The 25,357-nt window shown below is 43.0% G+C and overlaps 1 protein-coding gene across 1 annotated transcript in view; it reads left to right on the top strand.

Annotated features, from left to right (window-relative positions):
- Nucleotides 1-25,357, top strand: part of ARFGEF3 (ARFGEF family member 3) — a 90,641-nt gene that overhangs the window by 29,581 nt on the left and 35,703 nt on the right. The window contains exons 11-21 of the mRNA XM_056566657.1: nt 3,470-3,582; nt 11,094-12,007; nt 14,307-14,473; nt 15,452-15,617; nt 16,207-16,311; nt 18,296-18,511; nt 20,101-20,211; nt 21,281-21,431; nt 21,570-21,866; nt 22,715-22,848; nt 23,218-23,363. Coding sequence (XP_056422632.1) covers nt 3,470-3,582; nt 11,094-12,007; nt 14,307-14,473; nt 15,452-15,617; nt 16,207-16,311; nt 18,296-18,511; nt 20,101-20,211; nt 21,281-21,431; nt 21,570-21,866; nt 22,715-22,848; nt 23,218-23,363 — 2,520 coding nt within the window. The remainder of the gene's footprint in view (nt 1-3,469; nt 3,583-11,093; nt 12,008-14,306; nt 14,474-15,451; nt 15,618-16,206; nt 16,312-18,295; nt 18,512-20,100; nt 20,212-21,280; nt 21,432-21,569; nt 21,867-22,714; nt 22,849-23,217; nt 23,364-25,357) is intronic.

The raw sequence follows: 25,357 nt of genomic DNA on the forward strand, positions 1-25,357 counted from the left end.
TATAGCAGCACGCAGTGCCTGATGGAAACCTTTGTCTCCCTTGTCTGAGAATTTAGATGATAAAATGTATTGGCTTTATTTATTGTCCAGTACACATGTTTTACATTATGGCTTTTAGTGATGGTTTGGGTGAAACTAGTGTTGGGCAGCATCAGGTATAAGAACAGTGCAGACTTTAGGATAAAGCTGCTTATTCCTACACAGTAAATCTGAACTTAAAGGGGTACTCCGGTGGAAAGCATTTTTTTTTTTAATCAACTGGTGCCAGAATGTTAAACAGATTTGTAAATTATACAATGAAAAAGAGGTAGCGTGCACTCACCGCGGGTAAACAGCTGCAGGCCCAAGGTCCGGGATCACCGCGACATAGACAAAGACGGTAAGGGGCGCTCAGAGGCTACGCCGGCTGTTTCGGACGTAGGAACGTCCTTCTTCCGGCCTCCACGCTACCTCTTTTTCATTGTATTATTGGATACTTTATCTAGTGTGTGCACCCCGCAGGTGCTGCTGTGTAATTTATCGGGTCCGGAGGCTGCCAGTGTACACCAGTGGTATCGTATAACTGCACGTTTAGCTGCACGGTGTGCTCTCTCCCCTTTTTATGGTCTTTGGAGATTTGTAAATTACTTCTATTTAAAAATCTTAACCCTTCCAGTACCTATCAGCTGCTGCATACTACAGAGGAAGTTCTTTTCTTATTGGATTTCTTTTCTGTCTGACCACAGTGCTCTCTGTTGACACCTCTGTCCATGTCAGGAATTGTCCAGAGCAGGAACAAATCCCCATAGCAAACCTCTTCTGCTCTGGACAGTTCCTGACATGGACAGTGGTGTCTGCAGAGAGCACTCTGGACAGAGAAAAGAAATTCAATAAGAAAAGAATTTCCTCTGTATTATATAGCAGCTGATAAGTACTGGGAGAGTTAAGATTTTTAAATAGAAGTGATTTACAAATCTGTTTAACTTTCTGGCATTAGTTGATTTAAAAAAAAAAAAAAGTTTTCCACCGGAGTACCCCTTTAATAGAAACGAACTAGTCATTGAAAGCTCAATGTACAAAATCTATAATACACAAAATGAAAAGTCACTGTGTGACATGGATATTTGCACAGAAAAGCTCCTGTACATTGACAGAATCGTAGCAGTATGTTTTATCTTCAGAGTAGACCATCAGTATGTGATGGGTTGGGTGCAGATGCCAGGCACCTCCTCTGATCAGCTCTTTACTAAAGCTTTGTACCTGTATATGCAGAATACAGAGCAGCTCCACAGATTGGTTAGTGGCCCTACTGGGTTACTTCAGCCCAGCGCCCATTGAGGTGAATAAAAACTGTGCAGCAGGGGCCACTTAACTAGTTATGGAGCTGTCTGCTTTCAGATCTGTTCACTGTATTTTGCTGTGGTTGTAGGAAACAGCTAACCGGTGCGTTGCCGGGTGCCGGTACCCCACCCATTACATATTGATAGCATATCATGAGGATAGGCCTTCAATAAAAAAAAGTCCTGGAAAACCACTTTAAAATTGTATTTACTTTTACTACTATTATGCATTGTCGTTTACTATCTTTTTCATTTTGTACTAGCTGAGTCCCCGGGTTTGCCGGTTTTTCCTTCCTAATCCCTGTTGGGGAGGAAAATAAACAAAGGAGGAAGCTTTTGACTTCATATCCAGTCCTCATATATTCTTGTCATATCCCGTCCTCCTATCCCGTCCTCCTATCCCGTCCTCCTATCCCGTCCTCCTATCCCGTTCTCCTATCCCGTCCTCCTATCCCGTCCTCCTATCCCGTCCTCCTATCCCGTCCTCCTATCCCGTCCTCCTATCCCGACCTCCTATCCCGACCTCCTATCCCGACCTCCTATCCCGACCTCCTATCCCGACCTCCTATCCCGACCTCCTATCCCGTCCTCTTATCTAGTCCTCCTATCTCCACCTCCTATCCCAACCTCCTTTCCCATCCTCCTTTCCGGTCCTCATATCTCGAGCTCCTATCCCGACCTCCTTTCCTGTCCTCCTTTCCTGTCCTCCTTTCCTGTCCTCCTTTCCTGTCCTCCTTTCCTGTCCTCCTTTCCTGTCCTCCTTTCCTGTCCTCCTTTCCTGTCCTCCTTTCCTGTCCTCCTTTCCTGTCCTCCTTTCCTGTCCTCCTTTCCTGTCCTCCTTTCCTGTCCTCCTTTCCTGTCCTCCTTTCCTGTCCTCCTTTCCTGTCCTCCTATCTCGACCTCCTATCTCGACCTCCTATCCCCTCATCCTTTCCCATCCTCCTTTCCCGTCCTCCTTTCCCGTCCTCCTATCCCGTCCTCCTATCCCGACCTCCTATCCCGACCTCCTTTCCTGTCCTCATATCTCGACCTCCTATCCCCTCCTATCCCGTCCTTCTATCCCGACCTCCTTTCCCATCCTCATACCTCGACCTCCTATCCCGACCTCCTATCCCGACCTCCTATCCCGACCTCCTATCCCGACCTCCTATCCCGACCTCCTATCCCGACCTCCTTTCCCGACCTCCTTTCCCGTCCTCCTTTCCCGGCCTCCTTTCCCGGCCTCCTATCCCGGCCTCCTATCCCGACCTCCTATCCCGACCTCCTTTCCCGACCTCCTTTCCTGTCCTCCTTTCCTGTCCTCATATCTCGACCTCCTTTCCCGACCTCCTATCCACACCTCTTATCCCATCCTCATATCCCGTCCTCCTATCCCATCCTCCTATTCCTACCTGCTATCTTGACCTCCTATCCCGTCCTCCTATCCCGACCTCCTATCTCGACCTCCTATCCCAACCTCCCATCCCGTCCTCCTATCCCGGCCCGTAATATGTTTACCAGGTATTGAAATATCTCCAGCTGTACGGAAGTTATGTGGGAACATACATTTCCCATTAATTTGCATGGGACTTTAAACAAAAACCTCGACCCTCACAAATGGGGGTATTTAAGGGTTAAATTAACTGTCCTATATTTTAAGTGGACATATAAGTAACATGTGACCAAGTATTATCGAAATATCTCCAGCCGTTTGGAAGTTATGCAGTAACATATATTTCCCATAGACTTGTATGGGACTTTAAACATAAGCCCTGCCCCTGGCAAATGGGGGTGAGTAAGGGTTAAATCACCTATCCTATGTTTGTTGTTGACATATAAGTAACATGTGTGCCAAGTTTCATGTTAATATCTTTAGCCGTTTGGAAGTTTTTGTGGAACATACACACATACATACACGTTGAGTTTTATATATACGGTATATAGATTTTGGAAAATGTACATTGAATGTCAGCAGCAGTGTTTTACACAAGTCCCTGTGTTCGTGGCATTCTCCTGTTACATTGTTGACCTGGCTTTGAGAGGATTTCAGGCAGGGCAGCAGTGGAAATTTTCACCTCAGTACTGCACCTGACATACACAGCGATAGACCATTGGAGTTCTCCTCACAGGACATGTTACATAGTTAAGTTCCTTTTCCTCTTGTCCTCTAGATACTTAGCAGTCCACAGAGACTTTTTGATCTTGCTGGGCCATGCACTTCTGAAACAGAAACCAGGAAAAGGTCCATATCAAAGAGGAAGTCACATCTGGACCTGCTAAAGCTGTGAGTAATTGTTAAATCCTTCATTTGCTTATATTTTTACTAGCTGTGAAATTGGAGTAGTACACTTGTCACTTTGGTTCTGATGGTTACCATTGCGTTACACTTGTCACTTTGGTTCTGATTGTTACCATTTCGTTACACTTGTCACTTTGGTTCTGATTGTTACCATTGCGTTACACTTGTCACTTTGGTTCTGATAGTTACCATTGCGTTACACTTGTCACTTTGGTTCTGATGGTTACCATTGCGTTACACTTGTCACTTTAGTTCTGATGGTTACCATTGCGTTACACTTGTCACTTTAGTTCTGATGGTTACCATTGCGTTACACTTATCACTTTAGTTCTGATGGTTACCATTGCGTTACACTTGTCACTTTGGTTCTGATGGTTACCATTGCGTTACACTTGTCACTTTAGTTCTGATGGTTACCATTGCGTTACACTTGTCACTTTAGTTCTGATGGTTACCATTGCGTTACACTTGTCACTTTGGTTCTGATGGTTACCATTGCGTTACACTTGTCACTTTGGTTCTGATGGTTACCATTGCGTTACACTTGTCACTTTGGTTCTGATTGTTACCATTGCGTTACACTTGTCACTTTGGTTCTGATGGTTACCATTGCGTTACACTTGTCACTTTGGTTCTGATGGTTACCATTGCGTTACACTTGTCACTTTGGTTCTGATGGTTACCATTGCGTTACACTTGTCACTTTGGTTCTGATTGTTACCATTGCGTTACAATTGTCACTTTGGTTCTGATGGTTACCATTGCGTTACACTTGTCACTTTGGTTCTGATGGTTACCATTGCGTTACACTTGTCACTTTGGTTCTGATGGTTACCATTGCGTTACACTTGTCACTTTGGTTCTGATGGTTACCATTGCGTTACACTTGTCACTTTGGTTCTGATGGTTACCATTGCGTTACACTTGTCACTTTGGTTCTGATGGTTACCATTGCGTTACACTTGTCACTTTGGTTCTAATTGTTACCATTGCGTTACACTTGTCACCTTGGTTCTGATGGTTACCATTGCGTTACACTTGTCACTTTGGTTCTGATGGTTACCATTGCGTTACACTTGTCACTTTGGTTCTGATGGTTACCATTGCGTTACACTTGTCACTTTGGTTCTGATTGTTACCATTGCGTTACACTTGTCACTTTGGTTCTGATGGTTACCATTGCGTTACACTTGTCACTTTGGTTCTGATTGTTACCATTGCGTTACACTTGTCACTTTGGTTCTGATGGTTACCATTGCGTTACACTTGTCACTTTGGTTCTGATGGTTACCATTGCGTTACACTTGTCACTTTGGTTCTGATGGTTACCATTGCGTTACACTTGTCACTTTGGTTCTGATGGTTACCATTGCGTTACACTTGTCACTTTGGTTCTGATGGTTACCATTGCGTTACACTTGTCACTTTGGTTCTGATGGTTACCATTGCGTTACACTTGTCACTTTGGTTCTGATTGTTACCATTGCGTTACACTTGTCACTTTGGTTCTGATGGTTACCATTGCGTTACACTTGTCACTTTGGTTCTGATTGTTACCATTGCGTTACACTTGTCACTTTGGTTCTGATGGTTACCATTGCGTTACACTTGTCACTTTGGTTCTAATGGTTACCATTGCGTTACACTTGTCACTTTGGTTCTGATGGTTACCATTGCGTTACACTTGTCACTTTGGTTCTGATGGTTACCATTGCGTTACACTTGTCACTTTGGTTCTGATGGTTACCATTGCGTTACACTTGTCACTTTGGTTCTAATGGTTACCATTGCGTTACACTTGTCACTTTGGTTCTGATGGTTACCATTGCGTTACACTTGTCACTTTGGTTCTGATGGTTACCATTGCGTTACACTTGTCACTTTGGTTCTAATTGTTACCATTGCGTTACACTTGTCACTTTGGTTCTGATGGTTACCATTGCGTTACACTTGTCACTTTGGTTCTGATTGTTACCATTGCGTTACACTTGTCACTTTGGTTCTGATGGTTACCATTGCGTTACACTTGTCACTTTGGTTCTGATGGTTACCATTGCGTTACACTTGTCACTTTGGTTCTGATGGTTACCATTGCGTTACACTTGTCACTTTGGTTCTAATGGTTACCATTGCGTTACACTTGTCACTTTGGTTCTGATGGTTACCATTGCGTTACACTTGTCACTTTGGTTCTGATGGTTACCATTGCGTTACACTTGTCACTTTGGTTCTGATGGTTACTATTGCGTTACACTTGTCACTTTGGTTCTGATTGTTACCATTGCGTTACACTTGTCACTTTGGTTCTGATGGTTACCATTGCGTTACACTTGTCACTTTGGTTCTGATGGTTACCATTGCGTTACACTTGTCACTTTGGTTCTAATTGTTACCATTGCGTTACACTTGTCACTTTGGTTCTGATGGTTACCATTGCGTTACACTTGTCACTTTGGTTCTGATGGTTACCATTGCGTTACACTTGTCACTTTGGTTCTGATGGTTACCATTGCGTTACACTTGTCACTTTGGTTCTAATGGTTACCATTGCGTTACACTTGTCACTTTGGTTCTGATGGTTACCATTGCGTTACACTTGTCACTTTGGTTCTGATGGTTACCATTGCGTTACACTTGTCACTTTGGTTCTGATGGTTACCATTGCGTTACACTTGTCACTTTGGTTCTAATGGTTACCATTGCGTTACACTTGTCACTTTGGTTCTGATGGTTACCATTGCGTTACACTTGTCACTTTGGTTCTGATGGTTACCATTGCGTTACACTTGTCACTTTGGTTCTGATTGTTACCATTGCGTTACACTTGTCACTTTGGTTCTGATGGTTACCATTGCGTTACACTTGTCACTTTGGTTCTGATTGTTACCATTGCGTTACACTTGTCACTTTGGTTCTGATGGTTACCATTGCGTTACACTTGTCACTTTGGTTCTGATGGTTACCATTGCGTTACACTTGTCACTTTGGTTCTGATGGTTACCATTGCGTTACACTTGTCACTTTGGTTCTAATTGTTACCATTGCGTTACACTTGTCACCTTGGTTCTGATGGTTACCATTGCGTTACACTTGTCACTTTGGTTCTGATGGTTACCATTGCGTTACACTTGTCACTTTGGTTCTGATGGTTACCATTGCGTTACACTTGTCACTTTGGTTCTGATTGTTACCATTGCGTTACACTTGTCACTTTGGTTCTGATGGTTACCATTGCGTTACACTTGTCACTTTGGTTCTGATTGTTACCATTGCGTTACACTTGTCACTTTGGTTCTGATGGTTACCATTGCGTTACACTTGTCACTTTGGTTCTGATGGTTACCATTGCGTTACACTTGTCACTTTGGTTCTGATGGTTACCATTGCGTTACACTTGTCACTTTGGTTCTAATTGTTACCATTGCGTTACACTTGTCACTTTGATTCTGATGGTTACCATTGCGTTACACTTGTCACTTTGGTTCTGATGGTTACCATTGCGTTACACTTGTCACTTTGGTTCTAATGGTTACCATTGCGTTACACTTGTCACTTTGGTTCTGATGGTTACCATTGCGTTACACTTGTCACTTTGGTTCTGATGGTTACCATTGCGTTACACTTGTCACTTTGGTTCTAATGGTTACCATTGCGTTACACTTGTCACTTTGGTTCTAATGGTTACCATTGCGTTACACTTGTCACTTTGGCTTTGATGGTTAATCTTGCATTACACTTGTCACTTTGGTTCTGATGGTTAACCCCTTAACGACGCAGGACATAAATGTATGTCCTGGTACGGTGGTACTTAACACACCAGGACATACATTTACATCCTATGCATGACCACGAGCATCGGGGCAATTCTCGGGTTATGCACGGCAGGTCCCGGCTTTTTTTGTAAGTATTTTTTATATCAATAGACCAGTTCTTACTATAAGTTCTCTCCTGGGAAGTGGGGCTACATTAAAGCGGTACTCTGGTGAAAACTTTTTTTTTGTTTAAATCAACTGGTGCCAGAAAGTTAAACAGATTTGTAAATTAGTTCTATTAAAAAAATATTCATCCTTCCAGTACTTATAAGCTGCTGTATACTACAGAGGAAGTTCTTTTCTTTTTGGATTTATTTTCTGTCTGTCCACAGTGCTCTCTGCTGACACCTCTGTCCATGTCAGGAACTGTCCAGAGCAGGAGAGGTTTGCTATGGGGAATTGTTCCTCCTCTGGACAGTTCCTGACATGGACAGAGGTGTCAGCAGAGAGCACTGTGGACAGACAGAAAAGAAATCCAAAAAGAAAAGAATTTCCTCTGTAGTATACTGCTGCTAACAGGTACTGGAAGTATTAAGACTTTTTTTAATAGAAGTAATTTACAAATCTGGCACCAGTTGATTTTTAAAAAAAAGTTTTCCACCGGAGTACCCCTTTAATGTAGCCCCACTTCCCAGGAGAGAACTTATAGTAAGAACTGGTCTATTGACGTAAAAAATACTTACAAAAAAAGAGGAGCCATGAACTATCCCCAAATATCCCAACTAGAGACCGAGTACTGTTGAAATAAGGTGGTGTGGAGGAGATACTGGGAAACTTACAATCCATGTTAACAATGTTGTAATACAGTTGATACCGTTGAATCTTTTGATTCTTCTAACTATATTATAGTGAACTATCAAAGGACACATTGCCAGAGTATTCATTTCTGAATGATTTAGACAAACTGCCATGTGGCTTCTTTTTAAAGCAGCACTTTCAATGAATATTTAGTTAGAGGGCCATTGGTTCCAGTGCTCTGTACAATGCACTTGGAAAGTTTTCGGACCCTTTCACTTTTTTCACGTTTTGTTATGTTGCGACTAGTGCTAACATAATACAAAAAAACAAGTTTTCCCCCTTTAGTCTGTAATTAATATTCTCATAATGACAAAGTGAAAACAGAATTTTAGAATTTTTTGCAAATGGTTTAGAATGTTACTTCCCAGAAACTGCCATCTTTAAACGGAAAAGAAACAAGAACATAAGGAGACATATGAAACTGTCTAAAATTATTACTTTCTGGATTTGCCCATAGCAACCAATCACAAACAACAAAGACAAATCACAAACAAAAAAGTATTTCTCATAGACAGCTTCATATAGATTTGTTATGCAGCTTGCATCATTTATCATTGTAACAAAATATAATGCAAAACTGAAATGTAGTATTATATATATGACTGTTAACCACTGTATGAATAGTAGGACCTTTATTACATAATCAGACTGGGTCTATCACAGCATGTGCTTGTGTGTGTTAGCGGTTCTCTACTAAAGCTTGTATAAAGGGGCATCAAGTGAGGGGCCCTGTCACGATCACACCCTATCGGTCCAGCCAAGACGCTAGAGAGAGTGTGATGGTGCAAGGGTTAAAGCCACCAGACCTCTGGGTATCCACTACTAGTCCCAGCAAGTCACCAAATTAATCATTTGATAAACGTGTTTCACCAGAGCTTCCTTCAGAAAGATAAGCTCCTATATTTAGAGATCAGAGACCAGACCAGAAAAAAGGTATCACAGTGCTACGTATAAAATAAACAAATGACATACAGGTACTAAAATATATAAAAGAGTTCAGCAAGAAAAGGTCAGAAAACAAAAGTGAAGTGTCCTTACAGCATAATGGTATAGCAGTCCTTGTAAATGTAGAGTCCAGCTGTTCTGATGGCTTTTCAGCTTTTTTCCACAGGCTTTAACCAAAGGTTTGTCCAGCATCTCAGTCTTAGGAGTCTTAAACTCCATCCCCCCCCCCCCCTCCGCTCTGATCCCACCAGGTGGGGGGCATCTCTCCTCCTGGTCACTTATCTCAAACTTGTTTTTATGATGGGACCAGAGACATCTCATATCCTGCTGCGACTAAGGCTTTTGACTTCAAAAGAAGTATAACACAGGCAGACGGACCCCCCAATAAAACTGGAATCTAAATAAAGAAATACACAGTCTGAATGAACCCTCACCCATGCCTTAGATTATACATTATACACAAATACAATTATAATACACATTTATGATTCCATAATCAGGGCTTGGGCCTGACAGGCCCTTGCTCGGTTGCATCTATATTCCCTTACCAAAAGGGTTGGCATAAAAAAGGCAACCTGTTTAATACATATAGATGTAATACTAAACAGATATGCTCTGCAATTTATTTCCTTAATTAAATGTTCATGATATAGTAGCCCATCATTACCCAGAGCTGCTGTCAGCCTGTTGACCCACACTAAATCCAATATACTGGGTTATAGTGTGGGTGAACAGGAGTCCAAGGAGGGGTCACTTACTTTTATAAGTCCAGTAGGTCCTGAAATATGTCCCCCAGAAGATCCTCTGCTGAATTCAGTAAATCGTGCACAGGGGGTGAGGCTTTGCCAGCTCAATTTACATATTCTGTGACTCCATATTGTAATGGGTCACGGCAGGTGGTGGATCCTCTGGGCCTGTGTGGATGATGACGTGAGCCGTACCAGGGAGCAGAGTCTAAGGTGCCGCTGGTTTTCACCAGAGCCCGCCGCAAAGCGGGATGGTCTTGCTGCGGCAGGCGGCACCCAGGTCACTACCCCTGGCACGACTCGTCCACACAGGTTGCTGGGATGTGGCTTGGCACAAAAGGAAACCGGCAAGACGTGGTCAAGGTAGCAAAAGGTCAGGGCTGGTGGCACAGGTGCAGGGTCAGGTAATGGAACAAGGATCAGGAACACGGATATCAGGAACACAGAAATACTGTATGCTTTCTCTAGGGCACAAAGGCAACAAAGATCCGGCAGGGATACAAGGGAGGAGCAAGTACTTATCACAAGAGCACAGGTGAATACACTTAATTATATGAGTACTGGCCCTTTTAAATGTAAAAGCTCCGGCACGTGCACTAGGAGGCAGGGGCACATGCGTCAGGGCTGTGGGAACAGAAAGACCAGGGAGGTGAGTGACTGGCTGGGATTTGCATGCGGGTACGTCTCGCAATGACGAGAGTGCTCACGGCCAGTGTGTCTGCCCGGAGCGCAGATGTTACGCATATCCTAGTGAAGTGGAGTCACAGACAATGAATATGTAAATTGAGCTGGCGAAGCACCGCCCCCTGCATGCATTTCAATGAACTCAGCAGTGGATATTCTGGGGAACGTATCTCAGGACCTACTGGACATAGTGTTTTGAGTTTAGCGTGGGTGAACAGGCTGACTGTTTTCCTTTTAAAATTCTGCAGATTGATAAACTCACTTATGCCCAGATCCCCTCCTGCCCACTGTATGTATAGTGCTTTCTCTTGTGGACTGTAGGCTTTACACCAGATACTGGAAAGTAAAGGCCCTTTTTACAACAGGCTGATTATTTCCCAGGGTGAAAGCCCCAGTGACCAGCCAACAATTGCTGGGACTATGTGGACCTATAAAAAGATGCTATCTAATCTTTGAAGTTACCAATAACACTGATCACTGATGTATGACACTTATATGGTTTGTTTTGTAGGATCATGGATGGGATGGCTGAAGCCTGTATCAAAGGAGGCATTGAAGCTTGTTATGCCTCCGTTTCATGTGTCTGTGCACTGCTTGGAGCTTTAGATGAAATGAGTCAAGGGAAAGGTCTTAAAGACGCTCAGGTCCAGCATCTCCTGAGACATCTTGAGGAGCTGAGAGATGGAGTAGAATCTAGCCGGGAATCCATGGAAATCAATGAGGCAGATTTCAGGTGGCAAAGACGCATTCTGTCATCTGAACATACCCCATGGGAGCTGGGAACAGAAAAGAGTCCTGACATAAGCATCAGCGTCACCACAGATACTGGACAAACCACCTTAGAAGGGGATTTAGGACAAACTACCCCAGAAGATAACGTGGATGGTCAAGGAAATAATGTACAGTCCCCAATTCTCAGAGATAATAGGAATAAAGATTCAGAGCTGGATGTTGTAGACCAACCAGATGTTGTTCAAAGGAGCCATGTTACTGTTTATCCTGACATAACAAATTTCTTGTCGGTTGACAGCAGGACCAGATCTTATGGTTCACGGTACAGTGAGAGTAACTTTAGTGTCGATGAGCAGGATCTGTCTAGGACCGAGTTTGATTCATGCGATCAATATTCCATGGCAGCAGAAAAGGATTCGGGTAGATCTGATGTCTCTGACATTGGTTCTGATAACTGCTCCCTGGCAGATGAAGACCAGACTCCCAGAGACTGTCCCGGCCATAGGTCATTGAGAACTGCTGCTTTATCCCTAAAACTGCTAAAAAACCAGGAGGCAGATCAGCACAGTGCAAGGCTGTTTGTACAGTCCCTTGAAGGCCTTATCCCACGACTCCTGACACTGCAAAGAATGGAGGAAGTGGATTCCACCTTGCAGAATTTTGCTTCAACGTTTTGTTCAAGTTTGCAAGCTGGTAACTATTTATTCTGAAATAATATGTCACAGTGTATATGTCTATCCAGGCTTGACATGACTGCAGCCCTTTTACCAATGAGCAACCACCAATAAGTAATAGGTTTAACTTTTCTTTACCTCATAAAAAATGCAAAAATGTACATATAGGAGTAGTCAGCCTTCTGAACAGTACTTTATTATGCACTGGTAATGAAGCTGCCTACATACTTATCAACATCTAAGGGACATTTAAAGGGGTACTCCACTGGCCAGCGTTCTGAAGTAAATGTCACGCCTCCTCCCATAGACTTGCATTGAGGGGGCATGGCCGTGATGTCATGAGGGGACGTGGCCGACCCCCGCAGCACGAAAACGGGTTTAGAACATTTACTTCCGAACGCTGGCCAGTGGAGTACCCCTTTAATGGGACGTTATAACCATCCCTTCCATTTTTGCCTGGGAATGCCCCCTTTTGGAACTTTTTCACCTTTATCGACCTCCAGAGAAGTATGTGTTGTCTGGTGATTGAAATCAGTGCTATGAGCCTCTAAGGCTATGTTCACATCTTCATCAGAGGCTCCATTCAGAGTGGCTGCGCACATCACTATTTTTCCTATCAAAGCATCAGGCACGATGCGGACAGATCTAAGTGTGGCGACCGATTTAAATAGAAGCTACGATGTTAATAACATTGTAGCTTTCATATTGGCCATTGAACACTCAGTATGGCCATTGCACACCGAGTACATTTTGTGAGAAATATTTCCTCAGGCAATACCTCAACAGATCTGCGCCATTTATAGTGGTGCAGAATTGATGGGCTTCTGCTAGCATATTCCACCAAAACACTGAACCTGTTCATACTTTCAGCAGAATAATGATCAGCGTCGGAAGTTCCGTTATAAAACAGTAAAGCAGAATCACATTGAAAACAATTGGAAGCAGAAATTCAGAATGAAATTGCTCAGTGTGCAACAGCCCTTAGGGACAGTAAATGCTGTTATTGGGACTTCACCTTACAGACTCCACTAATGCTGCCTCCTTAAACTGTAAAGGGGAAATTTATAATTGGTTTTATACAAATTTTTTTGGTAGTATAAAATTGCACATTTTTTCGCACTGCATTTAGCCTCATTCAAGACAACAACTTAAATGTAGTTTAGCATTATTAGCTCAGACCACACTTAGCACCTCTATATAACATTTGTGGGAAGCCCACTTGACGCAAACAGTGGAAGATAAAATAAATTGATTTACACAGACAATGATAAATTTTTCGCTCGCTCTTCATTGGGGGTCACCTATACAGATAGGTATATGCTCTTGCCACTAGGAGGCGCTGACACCAGGGAAAAAAGTCAGCTCCTCCCTGGCAGGACATACCTGGCCACTGAAAGTCTGGAAGTGAGGTAATCAGTTTTAGCTAGTGTCAGTAGGAGGCAAGACACATGTCTGGGAGCTCCCCAGACCTGGTCTATTATTTTATTATTTTCTAGTAAAGACTGTTTTTTTGGAGTTGATTTCCTTCCTCCTTCCGGGATGGTTCTGGTCCATCTGGCTTCCTAGTCACTCTTTTCTTGGCTCTCTATCTGGACCATAGGTCAGCGTCTCTGCAATGGTCGGTCCCTTCCATTGGTGTCCTAGTGCATCTTCATTTCTGGGCCTCAGTTGTCTCTGGCCCCTGATCTTGTCCACATGCCTTACGGTTGAGTGGGTTCAGTCTCTGGACTGACTCCCTTTCTCTGGTGGTTGTTATTCCCACCCTAGGGGACTACTTTGGTACGTCCCATCAGTATAGGTGTCCCCAATGAGTGACCGAGAAAAGGAGATTTTTTTTGTACTCGCCGTAAAATCTCTTTTTCATAGCCTTCATTGGGGGACACCGCACCCACCCATTTCTTAATTTTTTGGTCCGGATAATCCTTTCCGGTTATTGTTTTTTTTTTTTATACGGTTTATTTTCTAGGGTCCTTCGGACTTATTTCTTGTTGGCTTCTCCTACTGCTTTGTGACAAAACTGATTTCCTCACTTCCAGTGGGCAGGTATATCCTGCTAGGGAGGAGCTGACTTTTTTTCCTAGTGTTAGCGCCTCCTAGTGGCAAAAGCATATACCCATCAGTATAGGTGTCTCCCAATGAAGGCTACGAGAAAGAGAGATTTTACGGTAAGAACAAAAACTCTCCTTTTCCCCCTAAATGCCTAAAGCACCAACTTTACTCTACCTCTACTCCATTGCACCCCCTTACTATTGATATCTCTCTCCTGATTCTCTAGAATGTTTATTAAAATTTATTAAATCCATTATTCATTTTCGCAGGTGTGATGCATTCACCTGGCTTTGAAAGTAATGGTGGAACGTGCGCCCAGTCCCTTCTGAATGCAGACAGTTTATATGTTGCATCCTACTATACTCTGCTGATGAACCTTAAACTTGCCAACAGCGATTATTACAGGAAGAAAACCGCTTTGGCCCCTGTGACACTAGTAAGTGAAATGTTACCTTATCATTTTTGGTAAATATTGCGGATGTGTGGTTTCTCTACAGGTTTGTGCAGGTTAAAGGGGTACTCCGGTGCTTAGACATCTTATCCCCTATCCAAAGGATAGGGGATAAGATGCCTGATCGCGGGAGTCCCGCCGCTGGGGACCCCCGTGATCTTGCACGCGGCACCCCGTTTGTAATCAGTCCCCGGAGCGTGTTCGCTCCGGGTCTGATTACCGGCGACTACAGGGCGTGTGGCGCGTGACGTCACTCCCCCGCCCCCGTGTGATGTCACGCTCTGCCCCTCAATGCAAGCCTACGGAAGGGGGTGTGATAGCTGTCACTCCCCCTCCCGTAGGCTTGCATTGAGGGGCGGAGCGTGACATCACACGGTGGCGGGGGCGTGACGTAACATGCTGCCCGCCCTGTAGTCGCCGGTAATCAGTCCTGGAACGAACACGCTCCGGGGACTGATTACAAACAGGGTGCCGCGTGCAAGATCACGGGGGTCCCCAGCGGCGGGACTACCGCGATCAGGCATCTTATCCCCTATCCTTTTGGATAGGGGATAAGATGTCTAAGCACCGGAGTACCCCTTTAAAGGCTCAGCAAACAGTTTCAGCCTTAGATTAGGTTCACATCTGCGTTGAAGCTCCGTCACAGACTGCATTTGTGACACAAAGATCAGAGGTAGAGGGCCTGTTTACTTTATTGGGGGGTGTCTGGATTTCGTTTTGGTGTCTGTTTATTAGTACGATTTGAACAGAGAAAAGATTGTTGCTTGCAGTATGTTTTTCTCTGCTCCTGTCCCACTATTTAAGCGGATTCTGCAAATGGGGCTAGGGAGATGCATGAAGGGAAGTAAGAGCCACATGTAGCTCCTGAATTACTAGATTAGTGCAATAATCCTAATCAAATAAGTGTTCTTCCACTTAGACGATTCCTATAATAACACTGACTTTGAATGTTTTATCGTGCAGAAAGAATTTATAAAGCAGGTTCAGTCCAGCGGTGTGATAATAGTGTTCTCCCAGGCTTGGATCGAGGAACTGTATCACCAAATCCTGGACAGAAACATGCTTGGAGAGTCTGGATTCTGGGGGACCCCTGAGGGACAATGTCTACCCCTTATTACTATGCTTATAAGTGAGTATTAGACTGTTTCACTGAATCAATGCTTTCTGTGCTGGATGTCATTTTTACAAGACAACCTTTTATAATTACATTGCTAGTCGTGATGATATATTGCGAAATGACTTGCCACTTCCTTCCTATGAATGCTACCCAATGACAGTAGTATGGACATACCATAAAGTGCTATCAAATATTATAAAGCATCAGGTGTCCTATTTGAGCAGCTTCTGTGCATATGTCCTATTAGGGACTAATGTGTAAAAGTAATTTCTCCTCTGGAAAACTAGACATGCCAATACATTACATAGTCCATCATTCATGGGCAGCTATCACTTGGCGAACTTCTCTTCTTTTTTTTTTTTTTTTTTGTTTGAAGAAAACCCCCTTTAAATGTTCAACCAATATATAAGAAAAAGCATTTTTTTTTTTTGCCAAGTTACCTCTAGTGATAAGTTATTTTGCCCATTTTGACATGAAGTTTAGTGATACTCTGTAACGCTTGATCAGATCACAGTGATGTGCCAACACCCTCATAGTCATGTGACACAGTAAATAACGGGGTTAGGACATAAGTTTTATTAATGCATTTTCTTTACTTTAGATATCGATGGTTTGGGGAGCAGTGCCATTGGTGGACAACTGCAAACCATGTCAACACAATCTCCCCTTCCTGCTGACAAGAATATGGACCCAACGACTGTGGCAGGTATGGGCAACAGAAAGTATTAGTGTGTCTTAGGGATTTATACATTAATGTTACTGAGGAACAGACTGTCCCCATCATGTAAAGGCCCATCACTGAGAAAATTCAGTGACGAATTTACTTGCTACATTTTCTCAGTAGATCTGCACCGCTTGGAATTGATGCTTATTTAGGCGAAAATTTACTGCTGAAATAAGCGTCAATAATAAAAGTCCCATTTTCTGGATTCACACATGGTATTTTGGTCAATATTTGGTCAACATTTCTAGTTAAACTCCTAAATACTATACTATATTTTATTATATACTTAGAAGGCAGCACAACAATACTAACTTTACAGAATTACAGATGGAATACTGATGGTATTTCATCTGTGATATATCCTTATTTCGGATCCGTATTACAGACATGTAAACAGCTATGTTCACACACTGTTTGTTTAACCTCATTATGAGCTGTAAATGCCTGAAAAAACTGACCAAAATAAAAAAAAAAAGCTGAAAAAAATGTGAACAGAAAAAAAGGCCATTTGTAAGGCAAAATCAAGAACCTACAGAGAAAAAAAAACAAAATGTAAAATAAAAGGTAAATAATGCGTCAAAGTTCCTCAGTTTATTATCGGCCACAAGTACTGATGTATGGTTGATGTTTGGAAATAAATCAATATATAATGTATAGTTGTATTTATATTTATTAAAACTTATTGCTATAACAGATCTAATAATAGATTCACGAACCACAGGGCCCTACGGTTCTGTACACAACCGTAGGGCCCTGCGGTTTGTGAATCTATTATTAGATCTGTTATATCAATAAGTTTTAATAAATATAAATACAACTATACATTATATATTGATTTATTTCCAAACATCAACTATCAGTCCGGCGCAGACTTTTTCTATTCCATCGTGCCGGGCTGCAAAAAAAGACAAAACAAACATTCACTTACCTCCATATGTTCTCCCGGAGCTCCGCAACAGCTGATCGGTCGGCCGGGCTGTCTGCTTCCTACTTCCTTTAGCCCGTTACGTCACACGGAACTTCAGCCTATCACCGGCCGCAGCGATGTACCACCTCTGCCGGTGATAGGCTGAAGTGCCGTGTGACGTATCAGGCTAAAGGAAGTAGGAAGTAAACAGTCCGGCCAACTGATCAGCTGTTGCGGAGTTCCGGTAGAACATATGGAGGTAAGTGAAAGTTTGTTTTGTCTTTTTTTGCAGCCCAGTCAGGACGGAATAGAAAAAGTCTGCGCCGGACATCTCCTTTAACTGAGGACTGAGGAACTTTGACGCATTATTTTCCATTTATCACTCTCTGGGTGTGAGAGTATCTCAGTTAATCTCGTTTATTTTGTTGTGAACTGCACATATACATTTTTTATTCTAAAAAAAAGAAAAAAAAAAGAAAAAAAAAAGGTCATGATGCTATATTTGTAAAAACTGTGCAATTTAAAGACCTGCCTGTGGTCATCCACCAAAAAAGAGATGTTAAATAGCTTAGGGTGTCCTGATCACACACACTTTTCTACAGTTTCTTGATATGCACTCCTGTACTTGAGATATGCGGGTTTAGAGTTTGTCTGACAGTTCAGGGAATCAGTCACATGGGCGTGACCTTCATATTAATAATGGGATTGAATCAGGTGATGGGCGGGATTATATTAAGTGGTGTGTGTTAGGCATACATGCCCCTTAATTGAAAACATTCTCAAACATTGACTGTATAATCCCTCCTATCACCTGATATTCATTTCCATTATTAAAATTAAGTTCACATCCATCTTTTCATACGATTCCCAGAGGGAGGTATGTGATCAGGCCTCTCTAAGCTATTTAAACATGCTTACATCTCTTTTTTTAATCTTCTTGGGTTGGCCACAAGTCCTCTTTAACATCCTTTTCTGTAATGCATCTTTAGCATTTGGAGTCCATTTTCAGGTGGACTGTTAAACTGGTGATCTATATATTCCTTGCTTTTTGTGTTCCAGGTATTGCTTTTGCACGGTTTATTCTTATTGGATGTTGGAAGAATTTAATAGACACCCTGTCTGCTCCTCTGACTGGACGTATGGCAGGAAGCTCCAAAGGATTGTCATTTATTTTGGGTGCAGAAGGTGTGAAGGAGCAAAATCAGAAAGAGAGAGATTCTATTTGTATGAGTTTGGATGGTCTTAGGAAAGCTGCTCGTCTCAGCTGCGCTTTAGGTATGAAGTTTCTTTATCTTTGATGACATTCACACATTAATCCATGGCTCTGTGCAGTGAGGACAAGCAGGGCGCTGTACGCTGAGGACAAGCAGGGCTCTGTACGCTGAGGACAAGCAGGGCTCTGTACGCTGAGGACAAGCAGGGCTCTGTACGCTGAGGACAAGCAGGGCTCCGTACGCTGAGGACAAGCAGGGCTCTGTACACTGAGGACAAGCAGGGCTCTGTACACTGAGGACAAGCAGGGCTCTTTAGACTGAGGACAAGCAGGGCTCTTTAGACTGAGGACAAGCAGGGCTCTGTACACTGAGGACAAGCAGGGCTCTGTACACTGAGGACAAGCAGGGCTCTGTACACTGAGGACAAGCAGGGCTCTGTGCACTGAGGACAAGCAGGGCTCTGTGCACTGAGGCTCTGTGACACTCTCTAGTAAGATAGAAATGATGCGGTCGGTTTCTATAATGGATCCTGCTCAAAACTACCTTGTTTCCAACAGTGGAGTGGTGCTCAGTGTCACAAGATTAAACACTTTCCCATAATGAGATTTTTATAAGGAAAGCCACACCATTACATTTCCATTACTTGTATGAATCCATAGAAAAATAGTCCAAATAAACTTATTGAAAAATAATAACATAAAAATGATATAAAAATATCACAATAATAAATGTCATATATGATAAATATATCTCCATGAAAATTTTGATACTTCCAAAGACACACATATAGATACATGGACACATACATAAAAACATTTAATACATACATTATTAGAGCACTCTTGTGTTTCTGAGCTGGAGCTAAAAGAGTCATATATTCTACTATAAACAGGGAATCCATTACTGTCACCCTCCTATAGTGGATCAATATTCCAATAATAATGTATATGTATCTATGTGTAAAGTTGTGGGGAAAAAAGGTATTTCCACTCAAGAGCTGGTTCTGTAGGGCTCCTGCTAATGGGACGGGGTATTGCGGCTGTGGAAAAAGTAAATACATACATCTAAATGCTCAAACACATGCACACATGTGAAGCCTATTTTTATACAGTTTATACTGTTTATACTGTATCTTCATGTCATACTAAAGTAGGGAAACTTTTTTTGATACAAAAGGAAAAGTGACTCTGTGACAGGATCATATGCTGTTTTTGGTAATATGTATACAACTTATACCAAGCTGTATTTTAGCCATCTGAGGCTTTGTTCACATGGCAGAATTTCCAAGCATTATCTGGCAGAAAAATTCAGCTAGGAAATTCTGTTGCAGCAGAGTACCATTGTTTTCAATAGGATTCTGCTGCACCGTGCACGCAGCATTGTTTCTGCAGCGGAAACATCTGCTGTCAAAATTCCGATTGTGGCCTTCACACAAAGAATTGACAGGTCAATTCTTTCTGTGGAATCACAATATGTTGAGTGGTTCTATTGCCGTGTGACCATGGTCTAACTGTGGCTTAAATATGCATCCCCAGATTGTTTTCTCTATGTTTTTTTGTTATTTTGGTTACGTCTGTTCTTAGTTTTCCATCCACCTCATTCATCTGTGTATACTGAGCTTTATTTCCCTTGTCATCCATGCACTTACAGGAGTGGCCGCTAACTGTGCATCGGCTTTAGCTCAGATGGCTGCCGCATCCTGTGTGCAAGAAGAGAAGGAGGACAAAGAAAATCCAGAGCAAAATGACACCATATCGCAAGGTACATATTTTACAAATATATTTAGGTATTCTCTAAAAGCATGTAAATATAGTGCGAGTCACACCATCATTTCTTAATATAGTCCCAGTTCTGTCCCAGAGCATTCATCTTGGGGACTTAGGCTACAAGGAGCAGGGGTTTGTGATGATGTCCTTATTGTTACTAAAATTTGTTCCATATATGAAGTATTTATACAGAAACCTCTATACACTCAAAAACTGTTCAACCCTCACCAGTTGTTGAAACCCATAAGATGAGTGATACGGGGACTTAAAAAAATCTGACTATATGGGTATGTTCACACTGGAATTCCGCGCAGTGAACATTACCATCTGTGTGAATGGGTCTTCCGGGAGACCCGTTCACACTGAGGAATTTCAGCGGCGGACAATACCGCTGCTGAAATTGTTCCACGCAAAGAAGAAACATGTTCGTTGTTTTTGCAGAAGTCCGCGCTCACTGCACAGCCGACAGTGCCGCGCGGTCCTGCAGCCGAAGTATTTTTGTCGGCGACTGCCAGACGGAATCTCCACTTGCAGAATTCTGCGAGCTGAGATTCCGCAGTGTGAACCTACCCAATTTGTGCTTATTTATTTCAACTCTATGAGGAACATTTATCAATTCCAATTTTTTACAGTTTCCCAAAATTTATCAAAATGGTTCACAGACTTGACAAATTCTGCAGAAATATAGACACCAGTGAGCTGCAGAGCTAGGTTTAAGCTTTATGCTGTGGCATCAGACACATTTGTACGTGTCCTGTTAGCTGTCGTACACTTGCGCAAAAAAAGCAGATTTGTTAAAAAAAAGCATTTTAAATTTATTTTGTGCAAATAATAAATACAACTCTTCTGCAAAAAGTGGTGTACGGTGCACCAAACAGTAGACAAGATTAAAGTGGTGTAAAGCCAATGATAAATGTCCCATATATCTAGAGATTCCTAGAAAGCTAATAAAACTCCCTGGTGGGCGTACTTGGATGTCCGGTGTAGTTTTTGTTACCAAAGTGCGTATAAACCATGAGATTGTTCAGGCTAATACACTTTTTCATTCATGTTTTGATTTACAGTTAAGCAGAAAGTAGAGCAAAAACTGGAGCAGATGGGTAAACATGGGGGATATCGACTTCATAATGCCCATGTTCTGTGTATGGATGCCATACTCAATGTCGGTCTGGAGATAGGAAGTCACAATCAAGATTGCTGGCTGCATGTGTTTAGGTAGGGTCTGCCATGTACTTAACCCTCTGGTGGGCTGGTATGATAATAATTTCTGTTGTGGTCCCATTTAGAAGAAATGAATATGTTGATGTTCCAAAAGGAGTTTATTCAGAGATATGACTCTGTTCTCCCTGTCAGGGTGTGTGAATATATAAGCACATTGGAGCACACGCACTTCAGTGAGGGGACATCGCAGCTACCGCTGACCATCACTCAGTCCTCAGACCCGCATGGCCTCTCAACTGACTTCTCCCAAGGACAGACTAAAGAACTAGAGGCATCATTCGGGAAGAGTCCCATCATCCAGCCGGTCCCAATCCAAGAGCTCATAAAGGAGGGCAACAAGGGCTGGGCATTTGACTTCCGTGGAAATTCCTTGATGACCCCCAGCAATGCTGCTAAAGCTGTCTGTACACTGTCCACGCAAGCAGACAAGTAAGAAACCTACTTTGTATCTTCCAAAATAGCTTTTAGCAGGAATATCTTATTTTTCATAGGCTGGGTTCACACTAGGTTTTTTATTTTTTTTAACGTATACATTTTATGCACTTGAAAAGGAAAAACCTATACATTAATGGATGTTAAAAATGAATGCTGCTGTATGCCATACAGCAGAATCTGTTCCCCCTTGACATTATAAAATAAAATAAAAACCAGATTGCAACATGTATATTTTCCTTTTACCTACACCAGTATGGTTGACTTAAAGGGGTATTCCACCCCTAGACATCTTATCCCTTATCCAAAGAATTGGGGATAAGATGTCTGATCGCGGGGGGGCCCAGAGGTGGATCTCCATGCTGCATCTGGCATTCTTTTAGAGTGTCGGGTGTAGCGCCGGAGGCTCGTGATGTCACGGCCATGCCCCGCTCAGGACGTCATGGCCACGCTCCCTCAATGCAAGTGTATATGAGGGGGCGTGACAGACATCACGCCCCCCTCCCATAGACTTGCATTGGGGGCGTGGTCGTTATGTCACGAGCGGGGCGGGGCCGTGACATCACGAGTCTCCGCCCCACATCGCCAGTCATCAGGCTGTCTGGGGTGCCGCAGCCTAGATTGCGGGGATCCACAGCGGCAGGACCACCACAATCAGACATCTTATCCCCTGTCCTTTGGATAGGGAATAAGATGTCTAGGGGCGGAGTATCCCTTTAAGGTTTTGTATACAGCAAATTTAAATGCACTGTCGGGGAACCTGTAGGAACAAAGACAAAAATGCAATGTGACCCCAACCCTATTTTTATATTGGAATATTAAGATACATTTTCCGCTCTCTTTAGACTATTTGAAGGTGCTGCAGACAAGCTCAATCTGGTGGCTCTGAGTGGATTCCTATACCAGCTGAAGAAGGCATCCCAGGCTCAGCTTTTTCATTCAGTCACTGATACAGTGGATTATTCCCTGGCAATGCCAGGTAAGGGCTCTCTGGCACTGTTCACACAAAAGATTTTTCACAAGAATTCTGATAGATTCTCATTTCATAGAGTTTAATGTATTTTTTTTCCTGATGGGGATCTAGATATTTATGGCAATAACAAAATAAGTAACGTCACCTAAATTCCATATAGATAGCTCATCAGGTAATCCCATGTAGACTAGCCCGATGGATAGAGGTAACCATTGCCCAAATCTATAGCATAGCAAATTGAAATCTGTGTCAGAAATCTAAGTATATGCCTCCAATTACTATCATGGTCTCCACCCTCCCTAACATACTTTTCTTGCCTTAATGTAACGTGGCTATTGTCTTCTGTAATTTAGCAATGGTTGTCTGATTTTACAGGTGAGGTTAAATCTACTCAGGACAAAAGAAGCGCCCTCCATCTTTTCCGCCTTGGCGATGTCATGTTACGCATCGTTCGCAGCAAATCTCGTCCTCTGCTCCATATTATTCGGTGTTGGAGTATAGTTGCCCCTCATTTTGTAGAGGTAACTATAAAAATCAAGTATTAATTCTAAAACATCATTATTTATGATGTGTCTTTTGATCAAGTTTAGGTGTGTGTGTGGTTTTACTGTAAACCTTCTTCTTATGGTTAAAGGTGTTGTCCAGCTTTATGAAAATGAAACTTACGGTATTCATTGGGTAATTTTAGACTAGACTGGAGTAAACCGCCAGATGTAATTTATGATATTTTTTAGAATTCACTTGATATTGTGCTATGTAAAAGGTTGATAAAATAATGCTCGGGCTGGGGGAAATGTTCATGGGTAAGTAACTGGCTCAGGGATAGGAAAGAGAGGGTAGTCATTAAAGAGAACTCCACCGCTAGGCATCTTCTCCCCTATTTATTCTGGACGAATGGCGGCAGCAGTGGTTGTAACATCACACCATCCCCCTCCATTCATGCCTGTGGGAGGAGGCATAATGGCCGTCACATCCTCTCCCAGAGACATGAATGAAGGGGTGTGGCATGATGTCATGAGTAGGCGTGGCGTGATGTCACAACCACTGCCCCCAGAACCCAACGTTTACTTGGAACGCCAGGTGATGCGCGGATGTCCCTGCAGTGGGACACCCGCGATCAGATGTCTTATCCCCTATCCTTTGGATAGGGGAAAATATGCCTAGTGGCGGAGAAGCCCTTTAATGGTACATGCTTATATTGGGTCAAGGTTCTCCCTATTCTCTTACATATATTTGTTAATGACTTGGTAGAGGACAGTACACAGTTACAAATGGATCTGGATACGTTGGATAAATTTAAGGATATGCATATGTGCACATGGGAGGAGAACACATGGATATAATGCATTAAACCCTTTAAAAACATTACTTGTTAAAACTGACATGGTAAAGGACATAGGAATAGTAGTGGACATTAGACTTCACTAAACCAGTACCAGGCAGCTGCAGTCCAAGCAAATAAGTACATTATATAGTAGGGATGTGAATCGCCAAGAATTTGGCGATACGATTCGAATCGCGATACCAGTGTGGCGATTCGATATATCCCGATATATTGCGATACCGTCTAGGTGACGATACATCACGATATATCCCGATACATCGCCCACCTGGGAGCATTCATAGATCCCAATAGACGCCGCTGTCAGCTTTGACAGCAGCGATCTAGTACTCCGGCGCACACTTTTTTCCTTTTATCCCGTCCAGGATGCAAAATAAAAGAAAACACACTTTCTCTTACCTGCCAACGAGCCCCCGGAGCTCCGGTACACTCCGGTACAGGTGTTCGGTTCCCGGGCTGTATTCTTCTTACTTCCTGTTAGCCCGACACGTCACACGGAGCTTCAGCCTATCACCAGCCGAGGCGGGACATCGCTGCGGCTGGTGATAGGCTGAAGCTCCGTGTGACGTGCCATGCTAACAGGAAGTAAGAAGAATGCAGCCCGGGGACCCAATACGTGTACCGGAGCACCGGGGGAGCGTATGCAGGTAAGAGAAAGTGCGTTTTCTTTTATTTTGCAGCCCGGACGGGATAAAACGAGAAAAGTGTGCGCCGGACTACTCCTTTAATAGCCAGCCGCGGCGATCGCCGCATGCTGGCTATTAGCAGCGGTCCCCGGCTACTGAGAACAGCCGGGGATGCAAGTCGGAGCCCGCTCCATACACCCAGAGCGCTGCCACGTCAGATCCGGCCTGCCCAGCTCCACAAATGTGGAACTTGCATTTCCTGATGCCCGGGACATGCTGTTCCGGGCGTCAGGAGATACAAATTCCACATCCCTAAAAGAATCGATTCAAAAATATTTTGAATCGATTAAGTATCGCCAAATGAAAAAATCGCGATAATCGTGCAAATCGATTTTTTCTTACATCCCTATTATATAGGGGAGATTTATCAAAACCTGTGCAGAGGAAAATTGCCCAGTTGCCCATAGCAACCAATCAGATCGCTTCTTTCATTTCTAACAAGGCCTCTGCAAAATGAAAGAAGTAATCTGATTGGTTGCTATGGGCA

The sequence above is a fragment of the Hyla sarda genome, chromosome 3, assembly GCF_029499605.1.
Source record: "Hyla sarda isolate aHylSar1 chromosome 3, aHylSar1.hap1, whole genome shotgun sequence".
Lineage (NCBI taxonomy): Eukaryota > Metazoa > Chordata > Amphibia > Anura > Hylidae > Hyla > Hyla sarda.